The following is a 27981-nucleotide window of genomic DNA, read 5'->3' on the forward strand; positions in this document are numbered from 1 at the left end:
AGTGTATAGTAGTGTAGTGTATAGTGTAGTGTATAGTAGTGTAGTTTATAGTAGTGGAGTGTAAAGTGTATTCTATAGTTTAGTGTACAGTGTAGTGTATCAGATGAACGTTGAGATTCATAAGAGCACGGGGTGACTAATATGGTCTGTATTGGGGTCTGTAATAAGGTAGGGCACTGATTGACTGCTATGGCTGTGTAACGGCAGCCCAAAAACCACTCTGAGCACATTCTCAATGTTGAACCCACAATCAGAATGTTTATCCTGGAGGTAATCCGATGAGCTGCGAAGCTCTTTTTGACAGACGTCCAGTAGTAGCTGGGTGGGCCAGGAAATTACGACAAAAATTTAAGTGCAAAGTAGAGGAAGGTAAACAAATCACTTAAAATAAATATAAAAAACAAAAATATTTTGTTCTATTTGACCAGGTGTAAGGCCCACTGAGCTGCGTAGCACTTTTTCAGAAGCGACCACCTGCCTATCACAAATGATAGCTCAAAGAAGTGGGATTATCATCATCATCATCACCGTGTGCGATTTATAGCAGCAGCCAAATGATCTGAATGCGTGACGCTGATTTTAAATGTGGAGAGAAAACCCGGAGGGCCCGGAGAAAAATCCACAGGGAGAGAGAGAGAGAGACGCAAACTCCAAATATACAGCAGGTGTCAAGGTCGGGATGGAACCCACGACCTCCTATAGACCAGGCGAGGTAGTTAACATCTCCTCGCCACCATGATGATGATGAGCGAGAGAGAGACACGGTAAACTCCAAATAAACAGCAGCAGGCATCGTCAGGGTCGGGATGGAACCCACGACCTCCGGTAGACCAGGCGAGGGAGTTAACATCTCATAGCCACCGTGATGCATCGCTGATCTCGTCAAGGAGCATAAACCATCATCACGCGAGCTCCCGTCACCCTCGGCACTTCTGCGGCCGTCTGGAACGCTCTTCCCTTCCGATATTTGGAAGCCACTGGAGCTGTGCACTTTCAAATAATCGTCATCGTCTAGATTGACAAACTCATTTCTTTAGAACTGCTTTTTGTGTTTAGTTTGTTTTCCTGCCCCCTGCACATCCAATTAGCGCGGTTGGCTATGTACGGTGCGAAAGAAGTTCTACACAAATACAAAAGTGCTGTTAGCGAGTAGCACCGATGAACGCTGGCACGGCACACGATGGGGTGGGTGGCCAGCACCACGACAGACCGCCTTTGTCTCCCTGGTGACGATGTTTAGACACCGCACCAGGTACTAATTTTAGGCTGAGTCGACCTAGGGGAGGCCCAGGACTGGTACACTGCCTCTCCCCACACACCACACACAGCGCACACACGCACTCTGACACGCACACTCACACACACTCTCACACTCTGCAGAAGAGGTGGGGGGAGGGTAGAACACAAACTCCACAACACAACAAGGCACTCAGGCCAGGACTTGAACCCAGGCAGGGAGTTGAACCCGGGCCTCCTTCTCTGTTGCCGCCACCACCGCCGCCACCGCCGCGGCCACTGCCGCCGACCGTTACCTGGACGCCGAGGATGCCGAAGATGATGAAGAAGGCGCAGCAGATGAGGACGATGTTGCCGATGGGCTTGAGCGATGAGATGAGCGTCTCCACGACAAGCTTGAGACCCGGGGCTCGGCTGATTACCCTGAGAGACACAGAGACAGAGAGTGAGACACAAAGAGAGACAGAGAGAGAGACACACAGAGAGACAGACTAAGAGAGAGACAGAGAAGCCAATAGAAAGAGAGAGAGAGACTGAGAGTGAGACAGAGAGAGAGACAGAGTAAGAGATAGAGAGAGAGAGAGAGTGAGATAGAGAGTGAGACAGAGAGAGACAGAGAGAGATAGAGAATGAGACAGAGATAGAGACAGAGTGAGACAGAGAGACACAAAGGGAGAGACAGAGCGAGGGACAGAGGGGAGAGATAGAGTCGGAGAGAGTGAGACAGAGAGCTAACAGTGTTTTCGCACACTGTGTCTTCACTACACCATTATAGCGCAGAGGCTATGAGCAGGGAAGGCTCTGGGTGTCACGGTAGGGGGTGGGGTTTCGTCTGCCAGTAGGGGGCCCTGCTCAAGCTGCAGGCGGCACTCCCGCCGCTCGCCCCTCAGCGGCAGGAGCGGCGGCAGTCCGTTCGCCGCACCTTGTGGAAGTTCCAGCGTGGGTTTCAAGGCGGCCGCAGTGAATCTGCCCCCCCCCCCCCCCCCAGGTGGGCAGAGAGCCTTCGACGCTTCACGTCCGCCCGTCCGTACCTGCGCCGAACTTCTTTTGCGCAGCACGGGGCCAGCCGCACCAAATCAAAGGTGTGGAGTGCACCCGGCCTGGCACATCTATGCCACACCTATGCCACACCTGTCCACAACTGTGACACACCTGTGCCACATCTGTGACAAAATAGCTTTGCAGGTCATCGGATTCCTCCAGTATGGATAAATATTCTGCGTCTCATCAAATCACTTTTTTTTTCAGGACACGAGAGAGAGAGAGACAGACGGCGCTTTGAACACAACAGGGAGAGAAGACGACGGAGAGAGAGAGTTTGCTTCATGAACCCGTTTGTTTAACGAGGCCCGAGAGAGCCGGGAAATGAGGCCAACGTTTCTCTCCGCGCGGATTCAAACGACGATTTATTGAATGCGGCAAAGTGGGAACGTGGTGTCCTCCGACTGACTCTACCCGTGCGTCGACTGCGGGTCGATGTGGATGTTGCCGCTCCTGCCCTGAACGTCTCCCCCCGCCCCCCCCCCCCCCCCCCCATTGATTCCTCCGGCCCATGTGTTGAGGAGTAAGTCTGCGGCTGACATGGACTTGTTGTATACCCCTTCACCACCACCACGTAACACCACAGGTCACAACTTACACGCTCGCCCGTTCACTCGCCCACTCATCCATTCATTCACCCACTCACCCATTCACCCACTCACTCACCTACTCTTAGGTTTTTTCGGTAAAGTCACGTAGGTAAAAAAGAAATAATAGAAATAAAAATAATAGAAATAATAATAGAAATAAAAATTATAAATCCGAAAAAACCTAAGAGTATGAATCCTTGCAGTCACGAAAGCTTCAAATCTATAACTCACTCACCTATTCACTCACTACCCACTCACTCACCTGTTTACTCACCCTCTCACTCACCCACTCACACCCACTCACTCACTCACCCACTTACGCACTCACCCACTCACGCACTCACCCACTCACCCACTCACCCATTCATTCATTCACTCACTCACCACACCGCAGGTCTCAACTCATTCACTCACTCACCCACCCACTCACTACCCATTCACACATGCACCCACTCACTCACCACACTGCAGGTCTCAACTCAACTAACTCACTCACTCACCCACTAACCTGTTCACTCAATCACCCATGCACTCACCCACTCCCTCACCTGCACGCTCGCTCGTCCGTCCATTCACCCGCTCACCACACTGCAGGTCACAACTCACTCACCCACTCACTCATTCACCCGTCCACTCACCCGCTCACTCACCCTCTCACCGCACTGCATCTCTGTGCAAGCTATGGGTAGGTGGGCTGATACCTTCAGAACTGACTCAACATCTGCGAGGAAAGAGCTTCATAGCTCAATCAGATTCCTCCTCCAGTGATAAATAAACATCCTTATTCCCAATAGGCGCCTCTACCCACTACCACCAACACCGTTGTTGGCAATAGGACCGTCCCACTACTAGGTCCGCTCGGCATGAAACGCTCCGCCCACCTGAGCGGGCGGAGCGTCCGGAGGAGGCGGAGGACCCGGAGGATGCCCAGGATCTTGGGGCCTCCCACATGGGCCACCAGGAGGTCCACGATGGAGACTAGGACCAGCACGCCGTCCAGAATGTTCCAGCTGGTCTGCAGGTAGGCTCTCTCACCCTGGAACAGGCCCAGGGCCACCACCTGTGGCCAAAGGTGAACACCATCATCGTCATCAGCAGCGACAGCAGCAGCATGGCCATTATGACTCTCCTGAGAGGGAGAGAAAGATACCAAGACCAGGGCATGAACCTATCATTTCAATAGTGCGGGCTAGGTGTGTTTCACATGGCCATTATGGACCCGTTGAACATAGGAGGCCTTGGCTGTGTCGGCTCAGGTGACTCTGACCAGGCCATGGTGAAGCCTGCTGGCTGTGTCAGCTCAGGTGACTCTGACCAGGCCATGATGAAGCCTGCTGGCTGTGTCAGCCCAGGTGACTCTGACCAGGCCATGGTGAAGCCTGCTGGCTGTGTCAGCTCGGGTGACTCTGACCAGGCCATGGTGAAGCCTGCTGGCTGTGTCAGTTCAGGTGCCTCTGACCAGGCCATGGTGAAGCCTGCTGGCTGTGTCAGCCCAGGTGACTCTGACCAGGCCATGGTGAAGCCTGCTGGCTGTGTCAGTTCAGGTGGCTCTGACCAGGCCATGATGAAGCCTGATGGCTGTGTCAGCTCAGGTGCCTCTGACCAGGCCATGATGAAGCCTGCTGGCTGTGTCAGCTCAGGTGACTCTGACCAGGCCATGGTGAAGCCTGCTGGCTGTGTCGGCTCAGGTGACTCTGACCAGGCCATGATGAAGCCTGCTGGCTGTGTCAGCTCAGGTGCTTCTGACCAGGCCATGATGAGACCTGCTGGCTGTGTCGGCTCAGGTGCCTCTGACCAGGCCATGATGAAGCCTGCTGGCTGTGTCAGCTCAGGTGCCTCTGACCAGGCCATGATGAAGCCTGCTGGCTGTGTCAGCTCAGGTGACTCTGACCAGGCCATGGTGAAGCCTGCTGGCTGTGTCGGCTCAGGTGACTCTGACCAGGCCATGATGAAGCCTGCTGGCTGTGTCAGCTCAGGTGCTTCTGACCAGGCCATGATGAGACCTGCTGGCTGTGTCGGCTCAGGTGCCTCTGACCAGGCCATGATAAAGCCTGCTGGCTGTGTCAGCTCAGGTGCCTCTGACCAGGCCATCGTGAAGCCTGCTGGCTGTGTCAGCCCAGGTGCCTCTGACCAGGCCATGGTGAAGCCTGCTGGCTGTGTGTTGGCGTGGCGATGCCGTGAGATGTGTGGTGATGCCGTGAGATGTGCGGCCTGCGAACCTTGACGGTCATCTCCAGCGTGAAGATGACGGTGAAGACGTTGTTGGAGATGGAGAGCAGTAGCCTCTCCTGCAAACACACGGAGAGAGTTAGAGCGGGAATGTTCAGAACCCCGGGACCCGATCTCCTGGAGCCGAGTCTCAAGACCCTGAGACCCGGTCTCCTTGGAGCCGAGTCTCAAGACCCTGAGACCCGGTCTCCTGGAGCCGAGTCTCAAGACCCTGAGACCCGGTCTCCTGGAGCCGAGTCTCAAGACCCTGAGACCCGGTCTCCTGGAGCCATATCTCAAGACCCTGAGACCCGGTCTGCAAGTGCCGTCGTGCATGGTGGGGGCGCGCCATTACCATGCTACGATCCTGGATGTCTGGCCTCTCCAGCGCGATGGTGATGCAGTTGAGGAAGATGATGGCGAGGATGCTGTGGTCGAACAGCTTGTGGGAGATGATCTTCTGGCAAAGCATTCGAAACCTGCAGATGGACGCAAGAGGTCACACGACGATGACGATGGACAATGACAACGACGGCGAGGATGCCGCCGACGACGACGGCGAGAATGCCGCCGCCGCCAACGGCGAGGATGCCCACGACACCGCCGCCACGTCAGCATCCTCTGGGGAGGCGCTCGATCCGTTTTCGTTGCAGCGCTTCGTCGTTTGCTTGTTCGTAGTCGTGTTTTTGTCGTTAATTAGTTGTTTTGTCGCGTGTTGTTGTTTGTTTGTCGTTGTGTTTTTGTTGTTGTTTGTCGTGTTTGTTGTGGTGTCTTATTGTTTGTCGTTGTCTTTTTGTTGTTGTATTTGTAGTATTTGTTGTTGTGTCTTGTTGTTGTTTGTCGTTGTGTTTTGTTGTTGTTTGTCGTGTTTGTTATTTGTTATCGACGTTTTTTGTTGTTGGTCATCGTGTTTTGCTGCCTTTGTCGTCGGGCTCATTTGCAGTGGTCGTTTGCCGTCGTCATCGTCGTCAAAGCGCCCTCTACCTGTTGCGTGGAGCGAACAGGTAGAGCGACCAGTCCTCGCGCTCCGCACAGAACCTCGGCTTCAGAGGCTGCAGGCGTTTCCTCATCCGATTCAGACAGCTCTGCCAAGCCACAATCACAGCAACAATCGTTACTCCTCGCAAATATTGATTTTTAGTCATTATTATTTTATCGTACACGTGCGTGATGGTGACGTGTCCGGGCGCTCGGTGCCAATGCCATCATTGCCGCCGCCAACGCCATCATCGCCACCTCCATCATCAACATCACCACCACCGTCGTCATCGCCATCATCATCACCATCGTCATCATCACCACCGTCATTATCATCATCACCACCGTCATTATCACCATTGCGACCATCACCATCACTATCATCATCATCATCGACATCATCATCATCATCAGCATCACCGCAAACATTATCATCATCACCACCATCGTCATAATCACCACCACCACCACTACCAGCACCGTCATCATCGTTATCATCACCGTCACCGTCATCGTTGCGCTCATCATCGCAATCCCCGTCACGGCCGCGTGCGCGCACAGCCGCATCTTACTTCATCCGAGTACTCCTCCTCTTCCTCCTCCTCCTCTTCGGCTCTTTTCCCGTCCACGTCCCTCGCCGCCCTCCCGTTGCAGGCGCTGTCCCTGCGAGCGTGGCGCCCCACCGCCGCCCCCGCCGGTCCATCCCCCGCCGGCAGGCTAAGCGAGGGTACCACCAGCACCATGGGCTCGGGGTCAAAGGGCGCGTCGGGCGACGTGCAGAGCGACGCACTGCGACGGCTGCGCGGCGCTTCCTTGCAGACGCTTGCACTCCGCTGCTGGTGGTGAAGCTGCTGCTGCTGCTGGTGGTGGTGGCGCTGATGACCGTGGTGGTGGTGGTGGCGATGATTCTGCTGCTTCTCTACATCCCCCACCATCATCGTCGTCGAGCCACCACCGCCCCCCCTCTCTTCTCCGCCGCCGTCGTCGCCGCCGTCGTCGTCGGAGCCTGAACCCCAACCGCTACCAGCGGCCGAGTTGTGTCCGGTGACGGCGGCTGCCGCTGCCCCCCCTCCCCCACCTCCCCCCGCTCCGCAGCGTGACGAGGAGAGCAGAGACTCGCGCTCGCCGCCGTTGGCGTCGTTGCTGCCGCCGCGCCGGATGAGGCTCGATGCGCGGCCCAGGCTGTTCCAGCTCGAGCGGCGGCTGCTCCAGCTGCCGGCGCTAAAGCTACCGACCTGCCGGGGGGAGACGGTGGGGGGGGGGGAGATGAGGGAGTGAGACACGGGCAGGACAAGTCTGTTCCAGTGGCATGAAGTTTCACAAAAATCTGGATTTTGTCCCTGGTTTAAAACGTTTGCGTAGGCGGAGCTACCTGGGCGGTGGACAGAGCTACCTGGGCAGTGGGCGGAGCTACCTGGGCAGTGGGCGGAGCTACCTGGGCAGTGGGCGGAGCTACCTGGGCGGAGCTACCTGGGCAGTGGGTGGAGCTGCCTGAGTAGTGAGCAGAGCTACCTGAGTAGCGTGGGGATCTATCAGTTGAGTGGGTGTGGCTACTGCCAGAGGAGGGGAGTGGGGGGGGGAGGATCTCACGTCTCGCCACGCGGCCCCGGTGGAGCCACGCGACCAGGTGGAGCCATGCGACCAGGTGGAGCCACGCGGCTAGGGGGAACAACACCTGGTGGTGGCGGCGTGGTGGTGGGGGGGGGGCGGAGGGTGGTCACGCGGCCTTACCAGAGACTTCTGGTCGGGGTTGGCGCTGTGGACGGGCGGCCCGATGGAGGCCGCGCTGCCGTGCCTCGACACAGGGCCGTCGGCGTGCGGCGAACCCTTGGGCGTTGGCATCGGGGTGGCGGCCGTGTGGGTGATTATCGGCGGGCTCAGGCTGCACTTGGAATCCACGTGCCCGTTGGGCGTCACGACTGCCAAAGACAAAGATCCCCACCACCGCGTAAGTCTCAACAGACTGTTGGGGCAAATGCTGTTAGCGAGCGCCTATGAAGGCCGGCACGGCCACCTGTCTCCCTGCGCGCTGATGTTTTACACACAGCACCAGGTACTCGTTTGAGGCCGAGTCGACCTAGGGGAGACCGAGGACCGGTTCAGATTTTCCTAACCAACGATGGCCGCGAGAGCGGGTCGAACTCGGGTCAGCCGGGGTTCGTGGCGCGGTGCGCTAACTGCCACGCCACCACTCCCTGCAACAAAACCAAAGAGCAGAAAAAAATCCCCCATGTAGCCTCAACAGACCGTTGGGGCAAGTGCCGTTAGCGAGCGCCTATTAAGGCCGGCACCTACAAGAGGCGGCTTGACCGGCTCCACAGCAGGTACTCATCACAGATGTTAACTACCTCGCCTGGTATGCAGGAGGTCGTGGGTTCGATCCTGACCCTGACGCCTGCTGCTGTATATTTGGAGTTTGTGTGTCTCCCTCTCTCTCATCATCATCATGGTGGCTAGAAGATGCTTGCGTGTGTCTCTCTCTCTGTGGCCGCGTGGATTTTTCTCCGGGTCCTCCGGTTTTTCCCTCCACCGCTTTTGAAAACGAAGCTACATAGCTTAATCTGGCCTTACTAAAATAGTTTAGTTTTATTTGTATTTTTTTAAGTGATTTGTTTACCCCTCCTGCAGTCTAAATATTCTGATTCTAACGAGCTATACACTTTCAGTGTGCCTTACCTCGTAAAAATAAAATGAAACATCGTTGAAAAGAACTGAGCTTTTTAAGAAGAAGAAATATCTGAACCGGTTCTGGGTCTCCCCAAGGTCAAATGAGTACCTGCTGTGGTGTGTAAACTGGGGAGATAAAGGCCGTAGGGTGTGGTGTTGGCCACCCACCCCCTTGTGTGCCACAGTTCCGGCCTTCATAGGTGCTGCTACTCCCTAAAAAAACTTGCCCCAACAGTTTGTTACAGGCTACACGGGTGTGGGGGGGGGCCTTTATCTTTGTATTTTTGTGTGCGGTGATTATAGCGTGCACATTAGCCATCGCACGTTCTCCAGACGATATCAGTCTCACCTTTTTATCCCCTCCCCCTGCATTTTAACTTCGGGGGGTGGGGGGGGGCAGAGGTGGTGGCGATGGAGTCACTCACTTGTCATCATGGGGAACTCCGACTTCTTCCCCAGGTCGTCGTCGAAGCTCACGGAGCCCTTCCCGAAGCTTGACTCGGAGCGGTTCGTGTCGCCCTGTGGCGCACACGGGGGGGGGGGGGCAAGGCTGAACGTCATCCCCCGCCAGCCGCCCGCTCAGCTCCGTCGGCAACGCCACAAGCAGCGGCAACGTCGAACGCGCTCATGCACGCACACACGAACACACGTGTATAGACACACACACGTGCACGCGTGTACAGGACGCGCTCACCCACGTGTGGGCGCGTCCTGTACACGCGAGAATCACTCGCTCACTCGCTCACGCACCAGCAACTGCAAGAAAGGGGCAGAAGCGGTGCTCATGTTCACTCGCGTTCGCAGAGAGGGAGCATCGTGAAAGTTCTAAGAATCCGTCCTGCCGCGTCTCTGATTTGGCTCAAATCAGGTCACATCGCGGGATTTCTTTTTTTATTGCGGCGGAAACTGACGGGGCTACGATAATGTGGCCCAGCGGTACCCCCAGTCATGGCCGCTCTAGTCCTATCTCCATGGCTGCCCTGGTTCTATCCCCACGACCGCCCTGGTTCTATCCCCATGACCACCCTGGTTCTATCCCCATGACCACCCTGGTTCTATCCCCATGACCACCCTGGTTCAATCCCCATGACCGCCCTGGTTCTATCCCCATGACCGCCCTGGTTCTATCCCCACGACCGCCCTGGTTCTATCCCCACGACCGCCCTGGTTCTATCCCCACGACCGCCCTGGTTCTATCCCCACGACCGCCCTGGTTCTATCCCCACGACCGCCCTGGTTCTATCCCCACGACCGCCCTGGTTCTATCCCCACGACCGCCCTGGTTCTATCCCCACGACCGCCCTAGTTCTATCCCCACGGCCGCCCTGGTTCTATCCCCACGACCGCCCTGGTTCTATCCCCACGGCCGCCCTGGTTCTATCCCCATGGCCGCCCTGGTTCTATCCCCACGGCCGCCCTGGTTCTATCCCCATGGCCGCCCTGGTTCTATCCCCACGACCGCCCTGGTTATATCCCCCCCGCAGCCCTGGTTCTATACCCACGACCTCCCTGGTTCTATCCCCACGGCCGCCCTGGTTCTATCCCCACGACCGCCCTGGTTCTATCCCCACCGCAGCCCTGGTTCTATCCCCACGACCGCCCTGGTTCTATCCCCATGGCCGCCCTGGTTCTATCCCCATGACCGCCCTGGTTCTATCCCCACCGCAGCCCTGGTTCTATCCTCACGACCGCCCTGGTACTATCCACACGTCTGCCCTGGTTCTATCCCCACGGCCGCCCTGGTTCTATCCCCACGGCCGCCCTGGTTCTATCCCCACGACCGCCCTGGTTCTATCCCCACCTCTGCCCTGGTTCTATTCCCATAGCCGCCCTGGTTCTATCCCCACGACCGCCCTGGTTCTATCCACACGACCACCCTGGGTCTATCCTCACGACCGCCCTGGTTCTATCCCCACGGCCGCCCTGGTTCTATCCCCACGGCCGCCCTCGTTCTATCCCCATGGCCACCCTGGTTCTTTCTCCACGACCGCCCTGGTTCTATCTCCACGACCACCCTGGTTCTATCCCCACGGCCGCCCTGGTTCTATCCCCACGGCCGCCCTCGTTATATCCCCATGGTCACCCTGGTTCTATCCCCACGACCGCCCTGGTTCTATCTCCACGACCACCCTGGTTCTATCCCCACGACCACCCTGGTTCTATCCCCACGACCGCCCTGGTTCTATCTCCACGACCACCCTGGTTCTATCCCCATGGTCACCCTGGTTCTATCCCCACGGCCGCCCTGGTTCTATCCCCATGACCGCCCTGGTTCTATCCCCACGTCCGACCTGGTCCTATCCCCATGTCCGCCCTGGTCCTATCCGCACGGCCGCACAGGTTCTATCCCCACGACCGCCCTGGTTCTATCCCCATGACCGCCCTGGTTCTATCCCCACGACCGCCCTGGTTCTATCCCCACGACCGCCCTGGTTCTATCCCCACGGCCGCCCTGGTTCTATCCCCACGACCGCCCTGGTTCTATCCCCACGGCCGCCCTGGTTCTATCCCCACAGCCGCCCTGGTTCTATCTACACGACCAACCTGGTTCTATCCCCACGACCTCCCTGGTTCTATCTCGACGACCTCCCCGGTAAATACAGAGTTGGGGGTGAGGGGGTGGTGTGTGTGTATTTTGACCATAAAAAACGTACTCCAACGTGCTGGCTGCTTCTCGGTGGACGCTACAGGCCTCCTCTTGCGGCATTCGCAAGAGGAGGCCTGTTGAATGCCACCATCATGCTCCGAGTTTGCCATTCAAAAAATAATTAAATACCGCCAAATGGCCCAATGTGGAATTCTAAACTAAGCGACTAAACTTCTTCTTACACACCAGGTAAGGCCCCCACGGAGCTGAAAAGAGCCCTATTTTCAGAAGCGACCTGGCCATCTCAAATGATAGCTCAACAAAGTGGGCTCATCATCATCGTCTGGAAATCATTTATAGCAGCCAAATACTCTAAACGCATGACGTTCATCCTAAATGTGGAGGGAAAACCCAGAGGAACCAGATACAAATCCACACTACCACGGGGACAGAGACACGCAAGGGTTGGGATCGAACCCACGACCTCCTGTATCACGGGCGAGGTAGTTATCACATTTAAAATCAACGTCGTGCATTTAAATGATTTGGCTGCTGCCTTGAATTCCCACGTGATGATAATAGGCCACTTCATTGAGCTGTCATTCGTGGCCAGGTTGCTGCTGAAAGTCAAGCTGGCGGCTCAGCAGGCCTTACCTGCTAAGATGAAAATAAATCCAGTTTAGCTTTATTTGGACATTTGTTTTAGTGATTTGTTTACCGTTCCTATACTTTGCAATCCGAGCGGTTTATTTTTTCGTCGTGTTCGTCGTTTGTAACGTTCTGACCCACGTGCCCCCCGAATGGCCTTTCCGCCGAACAAGAGCTTCATAGCTCATCGGATTCCCCCTGCAGACGAAATAAAATTTGCCGATTCTGATTCCGCGAGAGAGGATTCCGTAACGAATGACACCGCCCCCCGCCGGGTGAATCCAGACGGCCGGATGGAGACGCCTCTCCCGGGGGACGATGGGTCTGGATTGAGGGCCCGCTTCGTCAGAACTACTTCCTGTTGTTGTTGTTGCTGCTGTGTTCAGTTTGTTGTCCTTCACCCGCACCGACGATTAGCGCGGTTGGCTACGTACAGTGCGAAAAAAGTTCAACATGCACACATACTACACTGTACACTACACTACTATATACTACACTATACACTACATAACTATACACTACACCGCTATATATTACACCACTATATACTACACTGCTACACACTACACTACTATATACTACACTAGTATACACTACACTATACACTACACCACTATACACTACACTACTATACACTACACTACTATACACTTGGCCACTATTCACTACACACTCTACAACATTGAGAAGTAATTTCTTTCGAACTGCTTCTTGTTGTTGTTGTTGCTGTGTTTAGTTTGTTGTCCTTCCCCCCGCATCTCCGATTAGCCACGGTTGGCCGCGTACGGCACGAAAGAAGTTCAACGCTCGTACAGACGGGGCACGATGGGTTCCCCGGATTATAAAACCACCTCCCAACGCTCCCACCGCATGGCATGTTTAACGACAACATTTATATTTACGCGATCTAACCCAAACCCCTATGTTATGGATGATATTGGTCGCGAAAGCCTCATACTTGTGAAACTTTGTCTCACAAGTACCGCGTGTGGCTAATGCGTTAACTTGATTCCTTGCGAAAGGTTTCTTACTTGGTGTTTTACTGCCAGAAAGGGGTAAAACCTATTCTTAGTTTATCACGCGGTATCATTCATTATCATTTCAAGTGCTGCGAAGCCGAACTTTCGATGACTAACGCGCACACACAAATACAAAAGTAAAGACCCCCCCCCCCTCCCCGTGTAGCCTGCAACAGATTTGGGTCAAGTGCTGTTAGCGAGCAGCAGCAGCACCTACAGAGGCCGGAGCGGTGGCGCACTAAGGGGGGGGGGCCCCAGCTGGGCCACGACACCAAGCCCGCACGCCCGTCTTTCTCTACCCTCCCCCCCTCCCGAGCAGCGAAGTTTAGACACCGCACACACTGCACCCACACACCACACACACCGCACACACCGCACACAGCGCACACACCGCACACACACACCACACACACCGCACACACCGCACACACCGCACACACACACCACACACACCGCACACACTGCACACACCGCACACAGCGCACACACCGCACACACACCGCACACACCGCACACACCGCACCCACACACCACACACACCGCACACACCGCACACACACACCACACACACCGCACACACCGCACACACCGCACACACACCGCACACACACCGCACACACACCGCACACAAACCGCACACACCGCACACACACCGCACACACCGCACACACACCGCACACACCGCACACACACCGCACACACCGCACACACCGCACACACCGCACACACACCGCACACACACTGCACACACCGCACACACACCACACACACCGCACACACACCGCACACACACCGCACACACCGCATACACACCGCACACACACCGCACACACCGCGGGTGCTCAGTCGCCCCCCGGGGTCGGCGGCCGTGAGCGGGAATCGACCGACTCGGCTCGCCCGGAGGAGGGGTTCGGAGGTCAGCGCGCTAACCGCTCGATTACCGTCACCGTGGCTCTCCCGTGATAGCGGTGGAAGGGGGGTGCCGTGCCTGGAACGCCTTTCACAGAAATTTCGGCTGTGGCAAACACACACGGTGGTGATGATGATGGTGGTGTTGTGATGATGATGATGGCTGTGATGATAGTGATGGTTGTGATGATGATGGTGGTGGTGATGATAATGATGATGCTGATGATCACGACGATGCTGGTGATGGTCATGCTGGTGATGCTCATGGTGGTGATGATGATGGTCATAATGATGGTGATGATGGTGGTGATGATGGTCATGATGATGGGAACACAATAGTTTCCATTGGCGCTACCCCCCATACCTCATCATCTCAATTGTTTTTTTTTTGGGGGGGGGGGGGGAGAGGAATCGCGAGCGGACGCAGCAACGCCGCCCGCCGCCGCGGTAATACCGGCGGGTAGCCCTCCTGAGAGTTGCCGACGCGGGGGGGGGGGGGGTAGGAGAAGACAAAACGGCACGCGGCAAAGTGGGGGAGAGAAGGGAGAGGGGCAGTCACGGCAGAAACAACATGCTGGGGGGGGCTGGGAGGGGTGGCTGGGAGAGGTGGGGCTGGGAGGGGGGCTGGGAGGGGGCCTGGGAAGGGGGGGGGCTGGGAGGGGCGGCTGGGAGAGGTGGGGCTGGGAGAGGGGGAGCTGGGAGGGGGGGCTGGGGGGGGCGGCTGGGAGAGGTGGGGCTGGGAGAGGGCGCTGGGAGGGGGGGGCTGGGAGGTGGGGCTGGAAGGGGGAGGCTGGGAGAGGTGGGCCTGGGAGGGGGGGAGGCTGGGAGGGGCGGCTGGGAGGGGGGCTGGGAGGGGGGCTGGGAGGGGGGCTGGGAGGGGCGGCTGGGAGAGGTGGGGCTGGGAGGGGGGGCTGGAAGGGGGGCTGGGAGGGGGGGCTGGGAGGGGGAGGCTGGGAGGGGGGGCTGGGAGAGGGGCTGGGAGGGGGGCTGGAAGGGGCGGCTGGGAGGGGGGGGGGCTGGGAGGGGGGGGGGGCTGATGACGATGCAGCGGCGACAGCAGCAGCAGCACACCAAAGATCTCGGCCAACGGAAAACGAGACAGGGAAAATCACCACCACCACCACCGTCATCACCACCACCACCACCATTGCTCAAGGACAATGCTACGATCGTGGCAATCATCGTCATTCCACGCAGGATGCTCCCGGCGCGTCGCCGCAATCCCTGGAGCCGCGTCTGCACCCGAGCTATCAGTGGAGCCAACGAGGTTGCTTGCAACCGGATCGCCGACATTTGGACGCCTCTCCACAACCGGTTTGCTGCTGTCGGCCGCGAGATCAGTTGCGCAACTTAGTTGCGCGCAAACTCAATCGCTTTATCTCGACACCTTCGCAACAAAAAGCAGCGAGCGGGTTGCAGCGGGTTGCAGTGAGTTGCGCAATTTGGTTGCACGAAACTGCATCGCTTGTACGTGGACCGTGCGTCTGCAAACAGTTTCGAGAGGTTGCAATCAACTGGAAATTGGTTGCGTGCGACCGATTCCCCTTACACATTGCAGACGTCTCCGCGCAAACGGTTGCCCGCAGCGTCGACGCGCCGGCTACGATCGGCCGTCACAGTCACACCCACCCCCCCCCCCCCGTGCGCAACTGCTAGCCCACGGTGCGGACAAAGCGGTCGCAGGACGATCGATCGCTCGGAAGCGGAGCGGGCTCCAATGGACGCGGCGAGCGCGCGGGCACGCGGCACATGCAAGCGAAAAAAAACGAACAAACTGGAAATTGAAAGTAACCGCGGCGATCGTTCATTCCCACGTGCTAATTTCAACACAAAAAAACAAACAATTCAAAAAATGATGAGAGAAAAAAAACAAGGGGGTTTGAAAGGAGAAAGTCAAATCAGTCCAGGCAAGTTTGACTCAAGAAGGTCGCCAGGCATATACAGTACCTCCACACAGGTCCGTGATTTGTGTTTCTGAACGACACAAACAGAAGAGTCCCAGGGAAACGACAATCTCGTTAATGCCGCATTCTCTTCTCTTTTTTCCTCACCTCTACAAATGAACCACGCGCTTAAAAGTTAAAAGCCCCCGCAGCCACACGCCCCATAGAGGTTCAACGGTGACCCGTGGCGGTGACCTGGGAGCCCCTCCCTCCTTCCCTCAGCCCCCCGCCCACTTTTGTATAGCCCCGCCCACTGCCCGAATAGCTCCGCCCAGTTCTCACGTAACTCCACCCACTTTCAAAGTAGCCCCGCCCACTATTTGTGTAGTTCCACCCACTGGCCGGGTAGCCCCGCCCACCAAATGTGTAGCTCCACCCACTAGTCATGTAGCCCCGCCCACTACTCGCGTAGCTCCACCCACTCCCGTCTAGCCCCGCCTACTACTTGTCTAGCCCCGCCTACTACTTGTGTAGCCCCGCCCACTCCTCGGATAAGCTCCCTCCCGCTTCTCAGAGAACATTTGAAGCCCGGGCGACAAGAAGATGCAGATTGTCACTCGGTTGGGGGCGTGGCCAGTGCCGGGTTATCCTCGTAGCAAAAGTAGCTACACAAGTAGTGGGCGGAGTTACTCGAGTACACAAGTAGCTACAACATACAACATATGTCGCTATGTAGTAGTAGCTACATAGGTAGTACAGTATCTACATACAGTATGTAGATATGTAGCTACGGGCCCCGCACTTTCAAGGGCCCCGCGTTAAACGCTTTCAAGCTATCAATTCCGAATCAGCGATTCTGCACTTGCTCTATTACTATAGTACTATACCGCCTTCAACTTTTACGAACAACCGGGTGTTTAAGCTTAGCGATTTGTCGTATTATCTGGCTGTATAGCAAATGAGAAAATACAATTACTTTACTGTGCAAGTAAAAAATTCGTGTTTTAATATTTACGTGTTTTTTATAATTCAGGGCCCCTTTGTAACAACACGTGCTACAGGCCCCGCACTGGCTTCATCCGGCACTGGGCGCAGGCTGGGCTGGTGGTGGTGGTGACACGGCCACTGTGAACCCCCCCCCCCACCGGCACCAGGGACTCTGAGACTCCACGTGCCGATCGAGGCGGCCCAGCGTCTGGGCAGCTGCCTGAGTGGATGAAGCAGATTGAGCACCACCGCAAGGCAGCGTCCTGCCATTGAACCAGGCGTCGCTAAGTCTGCGGCGATGACGGCCGCCGTTCGCCGATGAGAGGCGGCGGCGGTGGTGCGCGTGCCAGGCTAGGTGCACTTCGAGGTCACGCCGAAGGTGGGCGGTGGCTCGCCAGGTGTTATAGGTTAAGAGGTGCAGCGCACGCACAGCACACACAGAGAGCACACACACAGCCCACACACACAGACAGCACAGCGCACACACACACAGTACACACGCAGACAGCGCATACATAGCGCGCACACACAGCGCGCGCACACACACACATAGTGCGCACACACACAGTACAAACACAAACAGCACAAACACAGCACACACATCACGCACACACCACACGCACATACAGCGTTGTACGCACACACAGCACACACAGCACGCACACACACCACACAAACACACACAGCACACACAAACACAGCACACACACACAGCACACAGCACACACACCACGTACATACAGCACGTCTGGTCTGCTACCGTCACAGTGGCGGTGTCGCGGTGAGCAGCGCTCACGTGACCTGCTCACCAGACCTACTCACGTGACCTGCTCACCTGACCTGCTCACGTGACCTGCTCACCTGACCTGATCACGTGATCTGCTCACCTGACTTGCTCACGTGACCTGCTCACCTGACCTGTATGCAACCGACCGAGTCGGTCGCTCGCTCGGCTGCATACGGCGGTGGTGAGCGTGGTGGTGGTGAGCGTGGTGACCGTGGTGAGCGTGGCGGTGGTGAGCGTGGCGGTGGTGAGCGTGGAGGTGGTGAGCGTGGAGGTGGTGAGCGTGGAGGTGGTGAGCGTGGAGGTGGTAAGCGTGGTGGTGGTGAGCGTGGTGACCGTGGTGAGCGTGGCGGTGGTGAGCGTGGCGGTGGTGAGCGCGTTGGTGGTGAGCGTGGCGTTGGTGAGCGCGTGGGAACTCACACCGCTTCTTCCGAGACGTCTGGCCAGTGTGGAAGAGTAGGCCAAATTCCCCCCAGAGGGGACCCTCTCGAGCGCTGCCTCGAGTGAGCCACCTTCTGTTACCAGTGGCCGGAGCAAGCACTTGCAGGGCTGCTCCTTTGATCGGTCGAGTTCGTGTTAGAGGGTGGTGCACGGAATGAGGTCCCTGGGTTACACGCCGGGGTTCAGCTGCTGCCTGGGGTTATACCGGGATGCCAAGTGGAGCGAGTTGATGGTCTCACCCCGGTCACTAATGACTACCACAGAGACCCACAGACTCACACAGAGACCCACAGACTCACACATAGACACATAAACTCACACAGAGCCACATAGACTCACACAGAGCCACACAGACTCACACAGAGACACAGACTCACACAGAGACCCATAGACTCACACAGAGACCCATAGACTCACACAGAGACGCACAGACTCCCACAGAGACCCGTAGACTCACACAGAGACCCACAGACTCCCACAGAGACCCATATACTCACACAGAGACCCAGAGACTCACACATAGACACAGACTCACACAGAGCCACAAAGACTCACACAGAGACCCATAGACTCACACAGAGACCCACAGACTCCCACAGAGACCCAGAGACTCACACATAGACACAGACTCACACAGAGACCCATAGACTCACACAGACTCACACAGAGACCCATAGACTCACACAGAGACCCAGAGACTCACACATAGACACAGACTCACACAGAGACCCACAGACTCCCACAGAGACCCATAGACGCACACAGAGACCCACAGACTCCCACAGAGACCCACAGACTCACACAGAGGCCCAAAGACTCACACAAAGCCACACAGACTCACACAGAGACCCACAGACTCACACAGAGACTCATAGACTCACACAGAGACCCGCAGACTCACACAGAGACCCATAGACTCACACAGAGACCCATAGACTCACACATAGACACATAGACTCACACAGAGACCCACAGACTCACACAGAGACCCACAGACTCACAAAGAGACCCACAGACTCACACAGATACCCATAGACTCACACAGAGACCCGTAGACTCGCACAAACTGGCTTGTAACTAAACCGTGTTCTCAAGTGTAGTGAGTCGATGGGCTCAGCCCCGGTAGCCATCGACTGCACGAAATAGCCAATCGCCTTAAAATCTGATGCAAGTTGGAGGTTGAGTGTCGAGCCCCATTGAATACTCGCTCAGGGTTTAGTTTTAATCTTTTCTCTGCGTCTCTCTCTTCCGGAGTCAAATTCGAGTTGGCGCCTTCGTCGGGCTCCGGTGTCCCCGCCTCAAGAAGCGAAGGGCTCCGGGGGTTTGACTGCCACGCGGACAGCAGATGGCGTCTGAGGTGGAGTGGAGGGCGGCACGTGCAGGTCGGCCGGCTCGCTGCACCAACCGAGGCCGTTTCTCGAGGAGCGGTGTGGGGGTGACGCTTTGGGCAGCGGCAGAAGGGACGGTGACCGACGACTGGTCAAGGCCGAGCACGGAGGGCGCCACGGTGGCCAGGAGATGTTAACTACCTCGCCTGGTCTACAGGAGGTCGTGGGTTCGATCTCGACCCTGACGATGCCTGCTGCTGCTGTATATTTGGAGTTTGCGTGTCTCTCTCATCATCATCATCACGGTGGCTAGGAGATGTTAATTACCTCGCCTGGTACACAGGAGGTCGTGGGTTCGGTCCCGACCCTGACGCCTGCTGCTGCTGTATATTTGGAGTGTGCGTGTCTCTCTCATCATCACCACGGTGGCTAGGAGATGTTAACTACCTCGCCTGGTCTACAGGAGGTCGTGGGTTCGATCCCGACCCTGACGATGCCTGCTGCTGCTGTATATTTGGAGTTTGCGTGTCTCTCTCTCTCCATGGAGTTTTCTCCGGGTCCTCCAGTTGTTCCCTCCACATTATGAATCGACGTCACTCGAGTATTTGACTGCTGCTATGAACAATTTCCACATGGTGATAAGCCACTTTGTTGAGCTGTCATTTGTAAGAAGCCAGGTCGCTTCTGGGAAAACTAGCAGCTCAGTGGGGCCTCACCTGGTGAATAAAACAATGATTTGGTAGTTGGGTTTAGAATTCCACATTTAATAAATTGGAAGTATATTTTGAGCTGCGTCTCTCTCCCCCTCTCTCTCTTCCCGTGGTCACGTGGATTTATCCTCCGGGCCCCTGCACGTTTAGAATGAACGTCCAAACGTTTCAGAGTTACACTCACGCCTGGGTAAAATACAATGTGAAAATCTACAACTTCAAGATGACGCTTCCACGGCTTCCGCTTGCGAAATTCCCCAGTGGGCCACCCAGCACGAGTCCTCCATTGGGGCCCAGATGACTCACTCACCCGCCTTTGTATCTCCCCACCCGCCCGCCCCACGTGACCTCCGTGTCCGCCATCAACACGCTCGCTTCCTCCCCCGGCGCGGAATGTTCATCTGTTAACGAGCACGCGGCCCCCACACCCCGCGTGCAATTATTCTAATTATAATTAACGATATCCGTTTATTTTTAAAGGGCGGCTTTTTCTTTGGGGGGGGGGGGTGGGGCCTTTTTTTTGTTGTGTTTTCCATCTCAGCCAAACGACGGCGGGTCTATTTCGATCACGCCGACGCACGCAACTCCGCGAGGGCTGCGCGCGTCCGCGTTGACTCCGCGCTACGGCAGGTGATCATGTTGGGGGGCCCGAGTGGAACCTTGGCGGCAAGGCCCCGGAGCCGGTCCGGATGGATGACCGTCGCCGGTGTCTGTGGCCGTGAGCGCGAGTCAGGAAGCTCGCCGGTGCCCGCCACCAAGTAAAAATCGAAGGCAAAGCTCCCCCGTGTAGCCTGCCACAGGTTGTTGGGGCAAGTGCTGTTCGCGAGGGGCGCACGAGGGGGTTGGGTGGCCAGCACCACCCCAGGCCGCCTTTATCTCCCCGGTGGCGATGTCCGCCTTTATCTCCCCGGTGGCGATGGCACTCATTTGAGGCTGAGTCGACATAGGGGAGGCTCAGGACCGGTTGAGATTATTGTCGCCGGTGTTGGCCGCGAGCGGGAATCGAAGTCGGGTCGCCGGGTTTGTATCGCAGCGTAGCGCTAACCTGCTACACTACCGCTGCTCCCCCCCACGCACAAAGACAAAGATCCCCCCCCCACGTGTAGCCTCAACAAACTTTTAGCGAGCAGCATCGGCTGCGAAGGCCGGGCATGGCACAGGAGGGGATGGGGTGGCCAGCACCACTACCACCGCCATCACCGCACCAGATACTCCCACACTCACCAAATACTTTCACTCACACCGGGTACTCGTACATACATGCGTACACATGTGCAGCACACATGGACAGACGAACAGACGCACGGACAGACGGACAGGCAGACAGACACATTGACAGACAGACACATTGACAGACAGACGGACACATTGACAGACAGACACATTGACAGACAGACGGACACATTGACAGACAGACACATTGACAGACAGACGGACACATTGACAGACAGACACATTGACAGAGAGACGGACACATTGACAGACAGACACATTGACAGACAGACGGACACATTGACAGACAGACACATTGACAGACAGACGGACACATTGACAGACAGACACATTGACAGACAGACGGACACATTGACAGACAGACACATTGACAGACAGACGGACACATTGACAGACAGACACATTTTAACACGTAGGCTTTCGCGACCAATGTTATTCATAATCAACGTTTTTGGGTTTAGATCGCGTTATTTATAAATGTGTCGTAACCCTCCACCACCCGACACGGCCAATCAGTAAAAAGACACATTGACAGACAGACAGACACATTGACAGACAGACGGACACATTGACAGACAGACACATTGACAGACAGACACATTGACAGACAGACGGACAGACAGACTGACAGACGGACGGACACACAGACAGACGGACACACCCAGGGACGGTGCTCACCTCAGCCTGGAAGCCCTCCACGAGGATTGCGACGAGGAGGTTGAAGAGGACGTAGTTCCCGAAGGTCATGAGGGCGATGAAGTAGAGCGCGGCCCAGGGCGACGTGGAGGCCATGCCGTTGTAGAGCACCACGTTCCAGTCTTCCTGCGTCAGGATCTGCGACGATGGTGACGATGACGACATCGCGTTTTAGAACTCAGCTCGCTTACCAGCCGGTTTGGGGCCTAGGCCGCCGGCTTGCCGTGCCTGCGGGCCTAGGGATGAATGACCGGCGCGCCGAGAAACCTGAATTCCGAACCCAGATTTTTGGAGGGAGAGAGACGATCGGAGCCGGGCCTTCTAACCCTCTATGTCAGTGTCCCCGGCTCAGTGTCTCGGACACGGCCGTCGCGAGCTCACCCGAGACGACGCACGCCGAGTTCCCGTTGAGCGCCCTGGGAGGGGCCGACGCCGTCCTGAAGATAACGTTTGGCGAGATACGGGGGACTGCGACTACCACGACTACCACAACTACCACAAATACTACGACTATCACCACTACCACGACGATTACTATGTAGTAAGGTGGCAGGACAGACAACTGTGTAGCGTTCGACCGTGCAGCTCAAGAAAGTAGTTCGTCGTTGACCGCTCAGAAACCGCGTTAGAATGCTCATGTCACGTGTTAGAGCGGTGCGCGCATTGCACGTTTTAACGAGAGCACATTTCCACGTTATAACGGGGGCACATTCTGTGTTGTGCAAAAAGCGTTCCCTCGTGGAAGAACGGCATTGTCGCGTGAACACCGCTGCGTGTTAAGCGAGGACTTGCCGTACAGACAGACAGTCAGATACACAGACAGACACACAGACAGACGGAAATGAAGACACACAGACAGACATACAGACACACAGACACACACACAGACAGACACACACACAGACACACAGATTGGCAGACACACAGACAGACACACAGACAGGGAGACAGACAGAGGCAGGTGAGGCCTCGCCTGGAAGACGGTGACGATGGCCCACAGGAGGGAGTCAAAGTTCTTGCGGTCTGGGACGGTGTCTCCGTTGTCGAGGTGGCGGCTGAACTTGCACCCAAACAGGTGCATGCCCAGGATGCTTTGGGCCCAGCGGAACAAGACAACAGGGAGGGGGGGGGGGGCAGATGGGGGGGGGCAGACGGGGGAGCAGGAAAAACAAGCGTTTGTGTGAGGAGAACCGGGTTGCCGTGTGGCCTGTGCTACGGCCTGTGTTAAGGTTTGTGTTACGATTTGTGTTGCGATTTGTGTTACGGCCAGTGTTATGTTTTGTGTTCACACAGGGTTTCATTTGACTGCATCGGGCGGAGGGAGGGCTGCACGAGACAGCGTTGGCACTTTCACCCGGAACGAACAAAAATCGATTGTCAATCGTAATTTACAAGCTGCGGTGACCGCTCCACTGAGCGAGCCACTTGCTCACGAGCTCGCGCCAAAGAGCTGGAACGAGATTTCCCTCCCCTCCGCCGCCCGCATTGACAACGAAGCATTGACAGCCGTACGCTGGAGCCAAGCAGTGACGATTCCACGTTCCTATGGCCGGGGGGTTGGTGGGCGGGCGGGCGGGCGGGCGGGTGGGCGGGCGGGCGGGCGGGCGGGTGGGCGGGTGGGTGGGCGGGTGGGTGGGGTCGGTGGGGTCGCGGGCGCACTCACCTGAAGATGAAGATGAACAGCATGAGCAGCATGCAGAAGGTGGCGACGTTGTCCATCGTCTTGATGAGCACCACGAGCTGGCGCCGGAGCGCGGGCATGAAGCGCACCAGCTTGAGCACCCGCAGCAAGCGGAACGTGCGCAGCACCGACAGCCCCCCGTCTGACTGGCCCACGATCTCCCACACGCTGGAGAGAGCGAGCGGGCGGGCGGGCGATTGAGCGAGCGGGCGAATGCGACGTACGTAACGTGTGGAGGGAGAGAGAGACGCGCTCAGACACACCGTAGCTGTCGAGGCCTTATCAGTGCCCCTACCTTATTACATACCAATTCAGACCTTGTTGGGCCTGGCACTGGCGATGCGGTGACTTCACCGCAACTTTAGCAGCGAACGGCGGGTGATGTCATTGTCTGCCCGCGTGCGTCACAGCGTGTCAACCCCTACGGTTTACCCCGCATTCTCGTACAGGGGAAATTGAGTGTTCAAGTCCATGCAGCGTACAGCCGTTTCAATACGGGCACCTTGCTGCGTCTGCACCACGGTTGCAGAATCCGCCGCCACCCTGACCGCTGGGAATTGGTTTATCCGACAATGTTGATACTTTAAAGTGTGGTCTTTAAAACCGCATCTTCTTAAGTCAGTTTATTCCATTTAGCTTCTCTGTCTCTCTTTGGCCCTTTCCTCGTCCTTGTTCTTACAAGGCGCCTTGAGACATTGGTGGAAGGCGCCTTATGAATAAATGTGAGTTATTATGAACGACTCGGGTTGAGCAGTTGTAATATCCCAGGGGACAATTTTTATAATTGTTGTTGCTGCCGGAATCGTAACGATTGGGACAAAAACTTCAAGAGAATCGGCTGCATAACAATTGCTTTTACCCTTCTGGCATTAGAACAGTTGCGTTATGATCTTAAAACACCAAACAGAAAACCGTTTTGCGAGGAATCATGTGTGGTGAACATGCAAACAAAAACATGCTCTGGTAGTATTTGGCGTTGTCTTTGAAACGGATTGGTCCACACCAGAGACAGCATTCTCTAGAGCCTCGTCTCAATCGGTGTTAGACCAGAGGACGCCAAAAGGCGAACAGCTCAAGGACAATGCCACTCGCAGGGCATTTTTAGCTCGGGGTGAGCAGCTACATCATGGGACCTTTCTTGCCATAAAGCATCGGCCTTTTTTTACCGTTTCGGCAGCGATACATTCGGCGTTAAAACAAAAACGAGTTGGTTCCTTCCCTTTGATCGTTACCGATACCACAATAGAGATAAAACTGTAACGGGCCTGTAGATGTCGTGAGCTCGCGTGGAAACGTTTCGCCTTGATTTTATATACATTTATCCATCCTGAATTTCGCCATGCCTGACCTGATGATGACAATGACGCCGTCGAATATATTGTAGGGGTTCTTGATGTACCCCAGTGGACCGAACGCCAGGAGCTTGAGGACCATCTCCAGTGCGAAGAGGCTCGTGAAGACGATGTTGCTGATCTCCAGTGCGCTCGTCAGCTCGTCTGGCTGCGATCGCGGGGGGGGGAGGGGGGTGTCTACCGTCAGTAACCTCTCGACCCCACGTCATGCCCCGACTGAACATCTGGACATTTCCCGCCCCTCCGATGGGCACATTTGGCTACGTACGGTGCGAGTGCGAAGGAAGTTCAACGTACAGACATCAGGAGCAGCAGCAGTAGTAGCGGAAATAACAGCAGCAGCAGTAGTGATGGTAGCAATAATAGTAGCAACAGCAGTATTAGCAGTAATAATAGTAACAGCAGCAGCAGTATTAGCAGCAATAAGTAGCAGCAGCAGTAGTATTAGTAGAAATAATAAGAATAGAAGCAGTATAATCAGTAATAATAACAGCAGTATTATCGGCAATAATAATAGCAGCAGCAATATTAGCAGCAATAATAATAGTAGCAGCAGTATTATCAGAAATAATAATAGCAGCAGCAGTATTATCATAAGTAATAATAGCAGCATCAGCAGTAGTATTAGCAGCAATAATAATAGCAGCAGTATTATCACAAGAAATAATAACAGCATCAGCAGCAGTATTATCATAAGTAATAACAGCATCAGCAGCAGTATTAGCAGCAATAATAATAGCTCGACAAAGCTGGCTTATCGTCCACCAACGTCATCATCGCGTGGAAATCTATAGCAGCAGCTTGATGTTGATTCTAAATGTGGAGGAGGAAAACCAGAGAACCCGGATAAAAATCCACGCGGCCACGGGGAGAGAGAGAAAGAGAGCGAGGGACACGTAAAACTCCGAATATACGGGATCGAACCCACGACCTCCTGCATACCAGGCGAGGTAGTTAATGGTAACTGTCAGCACGACCTCCCCCCGTAACGACCCTTTAAAAGAGTCGGGAATTTATTATTCATTTCCAGCGACGATCACTTCTCACCGCGGAAAACTGTCCACCATTCTACAAATGCGACGTGCGCATGGTGTGTGGGGAGCGCAGTGGTCAGCGCTACGCTGCGCTATGAACCCGGCGACCCGAGCTCGATTCCCCGCTCACGGCCGCCAAACACCGGTGACGATTATCTGAAACCGGTCCCGACTCAAACGAGTAACTCGTGCGGTGTGTGAATATCGCCCCTGGGAAAGACAAAGGCGGCCGGGCGTGGTGCTAGCCACCACCACGCCCGGCTAATGGCACTTGCCCCAACAGTCCGATCAGGCTATACGGGGGATCTTTGTCTTCTGTGTGCGGAGTTTGTCGCGTCCTCCCCCTGCACTGCAGAGTGTTCCCGTTGATCTTGATTGTCCAGGTGAGAGCTCCAGAGACCAGGGGTGGGTGGCCAACCCCACGCTCGGCCGCCTTTGTCTCCCCAGTGGCGATATTTACTACACACCGCACCAGGTACTCATTTGAGGCTGAGTCGACCCAGGGGAGGCCCATGACCGGTTCAAATAATCGTCACCGGTGTTGGCCATGAGCGGGAATAGAAGTCGGGTCGCCGGGTTCGTAGCGCAGAGCGCCAACTGCACCGCCACCGCTCCCCGGTACACACGCACGCAGACGCGCACGCACACACACGCGCGTGAACACGCGCGCGCGCTCCCGCCCGCACGCCCACGCAGCACAAAGAAAACCTTTTCCAAATGCACTTTGCCGGCACGTGTTGTTTGCAATGGAGGGCCTCGCTTAATCCAAACACCAGCCCGCTTCGCAGGATCACGTACACACATCGGTGTTCATCCGGGCGCCTAAGTCGATTAATCCACGGACGGACACGCGCACGCACGTGCCACACACACTGCCTGACGCCACCACCTGAGAGCCTTTAGCCGGTGGCCCCCGTTCATTCGCGCGCGAATATGCGCCCGCATCAATATAGCGACTACGGCGCACTCGCAGAGCGAGCGAGCGATCTAGCTTGTTTTGTCCGTCCGTCGATGGCAAGGGGGAGGGCTGCGACATTCTAATCGTGACCCCCCTTTTGCTCTGTAGCTGTGGTGTGCGGGGGCCGTCACGATCGCCGCCGACATGGAGACCCCCTTCGAGGGCGAGGGGCCTGAGGTGGAGCGTCAAGAGCCTCCAAATGTGGAGGTCAGAATTGGTCATTGCGCCAGCTGTGAAGGACAGAGACCCATGCTGTCAGCGACGCTCGCACTCCGTGCTCGCCGCCGACGAGGGCGACTGCGTGCGCGCGAGCACGCGACACCCACACCCGGTTGTGAACTCGGAAGCATGGGGCCGAGGCTCGTTTGCCAGAACGGGTGGTTTTAATTTGGTTCCATTTCCCGCCCGGCTCGCCAATGATTTACGGAGTTTTCATGTGACGCACCATCTCTGTGTGAGTATATGGGTCTCTATGTGAGTCTATGGGTCTCTGCGTGAGTCTATGGGTCTCTATGTGAGTCTATGGGTCTCTGTGTGAGTCTATGTGTTTCTGTGTGAGTCTATGGGTCTATATGTGAGTCTATAGGTCTCTATGGGAGTCCACGGGTCTATATGTGAGTCTATAGGTCTCTATGGGAGTCTACGGGTCTATATGTGAGTCTATGGGTCTCTATGGGAGTCTACGGGTCTATATGTGAGTCTATGGGTCTCTATGGGAGTCTACGGGTCTATATGTGAGTCTATGGGTCTCTGTGTGAGTCTATGGGTCTATATGTGAGTCTATGGGTATCTATGAGAGTCTATGGGTCTCTATGTGAGTCTATTGGTCTCGATGGGAGTCTATGGGTCTCTATGTGATTCTATGGGTCTCTATGGGAGTCTACGGGTCTCTATGTGAGTCTATGGGTCTCTGTGTGAGTCTATGGGTCTATATGTGAGTCTATGGGTCTCTATGTGAGTCTATGGGTCTCTATGGGAGTCTATGGGTCTCTATGTGAGTCTATGGGTCTC

At 55.9% G+C, this 27981-nt stretch overlaps 1 protein-coding gene across 2 annotated transcripts in view; it reads right to left on the bottom strand.

The window, feature by feature from the left end:
• LOC144736031 (voltage-dependent T-type calcium channel subunit alpha-1G-like) overlaps nucleotides 1–27981 on the bottom strand; it is a 93322-nt gene that overhangs the window by 36727 nt on the left and 28614 nt on the right. For both annotated transcript variants that reach the window (XM_078618672.1, XM_078618671.1), the window contains exons 10-21: nucleotides 24975–25126; nucleotides 23609–23794; nucleotides 22919–23036; nucleotides 21928–22083; nucleotides 9146–9239; nucleotides 7785–7972; nucleotides 6626–7288; nucleotides 6060–6160; nucleotides 5431–5554; nucleotides 5087–5155; nucleotides 3749–3927; nucleotides 1533–1659 (exon numbers count right to left, since the gene is read on the bottom strand). In XM_078618672.1, coding sequence (XP_078474798.1) covers nucleotides 1533–1659; nucleotides 3749–3927; nucleotides 5087–5155; nucleotides 5431–5554; nucleotides 6060–6160; nucleotides 6626–7288; nucleotides 7785–7972; nucleotides 9146–9239; nucleotides 21928–22083; nucleotides 22919–23036; nucleotides 23609–23794; nucleotides 24975–25126 — 2157 coding nt within the window. The remainder of the gene's footprint in view (nucleotides 1–1532; nucleotides 1660–3748; nucleotides 3928–5086; nucleotides 5156–5430; nucleotides 5555–6059; nucleotides 6161–6625; nucleotides 7289–7784; nucleotides 7973–9145; nucleotides 9240–21927; nucleotides 22084–22918; nucleotides 23037–23608; nucleotides 23795–24974; nucleotides 25127–27981) is intronic.

The sequence above is a fragment of the Lampetra planeri genome, chromosome 58 (assembly GCF_965212315.1).
Source record: "Lampetra planeri chromosome 58, kcLamPlan1.2.h2, whole genome shotgun sequence".
Classification (NCBI taxonomy): Eukaryota; Metazoa; Chordata; class Hyperoartia; order Petromyzontiformes; family Petromyzontidae; genus Lampetra; species Lampetra planeri.